We start from the raw sequence: 5,534 nt of genomic DNA on the forward strand, positions 1-5,534 counted from the left end.
GCAAAGATAACCAACTTTACACAGATATGCATGTTTGGAGGGGAAATGAGAAACGAGCGAAACACAACTTGCATTTTCAAAATTCATTCCAACATAAGACAGGCATGGAAAAGATAACCTTGCATACGTTTCAACCCTTGCTTTGCTCAAGTTCCCAGCAAAAACCTATACTCACAACAGAAATAGCTGTTAAGATGCTACCACCCCTCACTGGAGCTTACACAAACCCGCAGCTCAGTGCCTTCACAGCTTAGTCAAAACCACTTTGAGAAGCACATTTATGTCCAGTCACTGGATTTTGCATGGGAAAAACTGAGGTGAGGTGGGTGCATACACTCCACTCCATCATTTTCTCTAGCAGTCCCTGCTGAAGACAACGCAGTGCTAACACCTTAAATTGTACCTGCTACATTTGCCTGGAGCTCATCTAACCTCTCTTCAAGGTTCCACCATGCTCACAAATCTTACTTAGACAGAGACTGAATTAGCTACATTAATTTCACTAATTTCCCAGATTATCATTGGCAGGTAACCGTCCAACTAACAACTCTTTTATGCTGTTGTCAAAGATCTCTATATCTTCCCACTTCCCATTAGTCAGGAGAATGACTTGCTATTTTGGAGTCACTGGTGCTCCTGGCTGACCTACAAACTTCCTTCAGACACATGGCTCGTAAGGTCATGAACCCATCACAGGGGACCACTGATTGTCCTACTGTTTACAAAAATAGGTAATGCCTTCCCCATAGTCATCTTTGCTATTATTGTGTCAAGTGCTCCAGGAACTATAGCCTTGTTCAGGAGGTTGGTTGGCAGAGTCCCTTTTGAAGGGCAAAAGGGTACAGGAAGGCTGGACATTCTTCAAAAAGGAAATCTAAAAGGTGTAGGGGCAGGCTGTCCCCAAGTGCTGGAAGATGAGCTAGCAGGGAAGACCAGCCTGGCTGAACAGAGAGGTTTGGCTGGAAGTCAGGAAAAACAGGACAGTTTATGAGCTCTGGAAGAAGGGGCAGGCAACTCAGGAAGACTACAAAGATGTTTTGAGGTTATTTACAGAGAAAATAAAAGGGCTAAAGACCAGGCTGGATCGATGAGACAAGGCCAGTTGTCTGAGGTTCAACAAGGCCAAATGCCGGGTCCTGCACTTGGGTCACAACATCCCCCTGCAATGCTACAGGCTTGGGGAAGAGTCGCTGGGAAGCTGCCTGGAGGATAAGTACTTGGGGGTGTTGGTCACAGCTGGCTGAATATGAGCCAGCAGTGTGCCCAGGTAGCCAAGACCAGTGGCATCCTGGCCTGCATCAGGGACAGTGTGGCCAGCAGGACCAGGGCAGTGATTGTCCCTCTGTACTAGGCACTGGTGAGGCACTGAGGTGAGAAGGGCAACAAAGGTGGTGAAGGGCACAAGTCCTGTAAGGAGCAACTGAGGGAACTGGGGTTGTTCAGCCTGGAGAAGAGGAGGCTCAGGGGAGACCTTATCTGCAACTGCCTGAAAGGAAGTTGCAGAGAGGTGAGGGTTGGTCTCCCACATAACAAGCAATAGGACAAGAGAAAATGGCGTCAGGTTGCACCAGGTGAGGTTTAGATTGGATACTGGGAAAAATTTCTTCACCAGAAGGGTTGTCAGGCATTGGAACAGGCTGCCCAGGGAGGTGATTGAGTCTCCATGCCTGGACGTATTTAAGAGGTGGATATGCTACTCAGGGACATGGTTTAGTGGTGGTATTAGTAGTGTTAGGTTAACAATGGGCCCTGATAATCTTAAAGGTCTTTTCCAATCTAAAAGATTCTGTGAACTCTATCTTGAGTCCAAACCATCTGCTGTGGTAATTATTTCCTTCACAGAGGCGTGGTCCCACACATGTGAAGCAATGTTACTACTTGATTGTCTCTGGAAAAAAAATATTTAGAAAGTTATCAGTGCTTGTATATAACCTGAAGAAGCCTACACAATTCAGTGTAGGCTTAATTGTAGTCTTAACACAGACACAGTAAGTGTTGCACTGAGGTCATGTTCTTGCATATACATCCTTGTTTGTGTTATTCCTCTTCTGTTCTCAGAAACAGTCTGAAAACAACTCTGAATTCCCCTGGGCAGTGCACAATCACACTCGCCTCTGGTTGTCGCAGATTTGGTTTAGTGCCAAGTTTTGCTGGTTTTTTGCTACATGGTATTCACAGAAGCCCTGAATACAGGTATGAGCATTAAGAGAACAAATCCAAAATGAGAGGGACATAAGGGTCTCTTCATAGCCCCATCTCGGCTCCAACCCAGCACCGAGACTTAAATTCACTGGTACCTAAATTTTCAAGATGGAGGCCCCTTCCGCACCTAAAAAGCTGTTGTGAACATGCAGAGAGAATTCTGTCCTGGCTGGGGCAGGCTGGTGCCCTCCCGTACCAAACCTGGCACTCAGACAATCACAAAGCACACAGCATCTGTCAGCACACTCAGGCTACCCTGTGAACCCAGACCACGACTCGGGTTGACAACAGAGGAAAAAACAAGTGGTTTTCTGTTAAGTTATCTGGTAATGCAGAGCTGTCTGGTCTCACCGGTAATGCGGAAGGCCTGGGTCTTGGTCCTCCTTCTTTCCACCTGTGGGTGCAGGTACTTGTCAGCTCAAGCCTGGAATCAGAATATCCGCATTTGAGGGACTAGGCACTGGAGCCAGTATGCTGTGCTAAGCTCCTGCTCCACTTCTCCACTCCAGCTGGCTTGGGCCCAGATAGCTCACATTTCTCCCCCTATCACTTCCCTGCTCTCCAGATTCTGGGGCCAGCACAGGCAGAAGCAGCCCAGATCTGTTTGCACACAGGATTTAAGTTGTTTTCCTGTTGCAGGAGGCAGAGCAAACAAGGATGAAAGGGACAGCAGCTGGAATTACATATCTTTGTAGAAATTCCCTTACTGTGCATGCATTTCCTGTATCTGGAAATAAGGAGACAATTTTCAATCATTTTGCACTTGTAAAAGGCTGCTGAGGAAAAGGAAATTCACCCATCCTGCAACTTTAAGAGCTGCAACCCGGAAGCCACTTGCTTACCCACTGCTGCTTTCCCCATGCAGCAACTCTTTCCTCTCTACTGGAGGGAGCATTTTTACCTGCTAAGAAGAATTAGCAGTAAGCTATAAAATAATTAAAGGGGCTTTTTCTCCCCCTCCCCTCCCACTTTCTGCCTGGAGTGATTCAGAGAAAGTATGATTTCGGTGAGGAAAATAATCACAACCTGAGGCTGCTGTACCACCTTCTGGTTAACAGCTCCTCAGCCACTTCCCTCAAAAGTCCAGAGGACAAAAAACCATCCAAGCATACTGCACTGCCAGAGAGGAATGAGGTATGTCTATCATTTGTGGCTTTTTGTGCAGAGCCTGGTCACTCCGAAGGATGGTCATTCTTCAACTGAATCATATGCAATATTACTTCTATCTCACCATCACGCTTTCTGTGCAGTTCCTTAACTAAGCTCCTTACAGGAATTCAGTTTGCTTTCCTTTCAGGTTGCAAGGAAGAAGAGAAACAACAGCAGTAAGGATTGCATAAATTTAAGTATGCATTTTTATTTCATACTTTTCATGGCACGTTTTGATTTGTAAACATTAAATTGCCGGTCCCCCTTCTTCATATTTTGAAAATAACCACCAGCCATTTGAGAGCATTACCTGAGATTTAAAAAAAAAAAAAAAAAAAGAGAGAGAGAGAGATCTGGCACCTTTTACCTTACTCACATACAGTACCATTTTAGGAAGAATTACAAAAGGGAATGTTTTCCAAAATAGGAGTGTTTCCTTTTGACTATAAAGACATAGAAAACACATCAGAACACCTTAAAATGACCAGCCTTATTCAGAGGATGTTGCAAGTCACTGTTTCAAACAATTCTATCAATGCATAGCTGAAACACTGCATCAGTCCTGCAGCAGCACGATATCAACGTCATCATGAACACCTTGTAAAAGCAGCTCCCCCTGATAAGTGACAATCTTCCGCCGCTTTGCAGCCTTAAGAGTTCCCACCAGGGCTTCAAAGAGGTTGGCACACTTCTCATCAGCAAAGAGCACACCAAATTTCACGCTCATTTGTCCATCAGCATCTAAATCAAAGATACAACATGAAAACACAGGCAGATTTTCCTTCAGTTAGGAGATTACCGGGGAAACAAAGCGACAGGCAGTCAGAACGTTGAAAATAAACGTTCCATGGTGCTTCCCAATTTACTGGGGAACGTACTATCAATGCTGATGATAAACTGCAGGCAAAACTCCTACCTTTCCCAGACTTATCATATCAAAGACCACATATCTGCTTTGTTTATTTTTACTGATGACGTTCTGAAACCTATGACCAGCACAAGCTACTGAACCTTTTCAAAGCACAAGGAGAAAATCTGTTTTAAATTATTAGAATGCCAAAATATTTTTTTCCAAATAATTTTTTTCACTTATTAATATTTAGGGTTCACACTGAAAAAGCTGCAATGTGAAATCATTTCTCACACAAAGCAAGAATTTTAAAATACAATTTTAAAGTAAGTTTATCTAAGTTATTCCTAAAAGGCAGATGCAGTCTTATAATATGCAGGATGTCCATATCCATTCAGGCTTTGAAAAACAAACAGAACTGAATGAAATTGCATGAGAACTGAAATATATGAGCAGGTATCACATCCACAAATGCATAAATATTTGTAAGGAGAGGACTTTTAACAATGAAAAACAATCTTCAGAGAAGAGTCTACCTTCTAAGCAAGTTTAAGGAAGGTTGGGACTAACACCTAAAACTCCTGGGTTAGTTTTAGGCATTCAGATCAATTCCTTCCAAACAATCCTATGATGAACGCAGTTGAAGTGTACAAATTCTGAGTTCAGAGGTTACCAAGGAAGGCGTGGAAAGAAAAGGTGCAACTTTCTTCGGTGGCTGTAGCAGGTATTGGAAGCTTAGATTAAAAAGAGTAGTTTTGCGGCTGATTAGTGGGAGCATGATTTCAGGCCTACATCCTCCATACCGCAGAGGCTTAAACGTTTAACTTCATAACAGAACTACTTACAGGATGGGACACAGGGAGTACGATACAGTCCAACATTAAGGATATGTGCAAGTTCTCAGGTTACCTAAGCCTGCCTAATTAAATTTGCCAAGTTCACAGGCTGATGCTACATGGTATCTGTATGACATGTATGTCATGCATACATGCATGTCTAACATCTGTATGGTCAGAGAAATGATAATACTTACTTTTGGTTCCCAACCGCCGAATCTCCTCGACTAAGAGGCTAATTTCATGTTCCACATTCATCGTGGTCTAGAAAGTAAAATAAATTTTGACAAAGTTATTAGGAGACCCATAAATCCTTTGCAGGAATGTCACAGCACTTTGTAAATCCCAGCAGCCTGGAGACACATGGCTACAGCGTAAGCCGAGATTTCAGTGTTGAACGGATAAAGAGCCTCCACATTTAAGGAGAGGTGAACAGAAACTACAACCTTGGCACATTCTAAACACAAATATAAGGAGCGAGTGTTGAATGGATAAAG

General features: G+C 43.5%; 1 protein-coding gene across 1 annotated transcript; it reads right to left on the reverse strand.

Moving 5' to 3' along the window:
* Positions 1–3,732: 3,732 nt before the first annotated feature.
* Positions 3,733–5,295, reverse strand: ABRACL (ABRA C-terminal like). The gene is made up of 2 exons (XM_010158240.1): positions 5,235–5,295; positions 3,733–4,092 (listed from the first exon to the last, which is right to left on the reverse strand). The coding sequence occupies exons 1-2, from the start codon at positions 5,293–5,295 to the stop codon at positions 3,908–3,910; spliced, it is 246 nt and encodes an 81-aa protein (XP_010156542.1). The 3' UTR covers positions 3,733–3,907.
* Positions 5,296–5,534: the final 239 nt, after the last annotated feature.

This window comes from Eurypyga helias, unplaced genomic scaffold (genome assembly GCF_000690775.1).
Source record: "Eurypyga helias isolate BGI_N326 unplaced genomic scaffold, ASM69077v1 scaffold3569, whole genome shotgun sequence".
NCBI classification, from domain to species: domain Eukaryota; kingdom Metazoa; phylum Chordata; class Aves; order Eurypygiformes; family Eurypygidae; genus Eurypyga; species Eurypyga helias.

Bases quoted from the DNA above. Each gene is read 5' to 3' on its own strand.
- ABRACL (XM_010158240.1), bottom strand. From the start codon at position 5,295: ATGAATGTGGAACATGAAATTAGCCTCTTAGTCGAGGAGATTCGGCGG. The intron at 4,093-5,234 runs GTAAGTATTATC...TCTTTGATTTAG, and splicing joins TCGGCGGTTGGGAACCAAAA to ATGCTGATGGACAAATGAGC.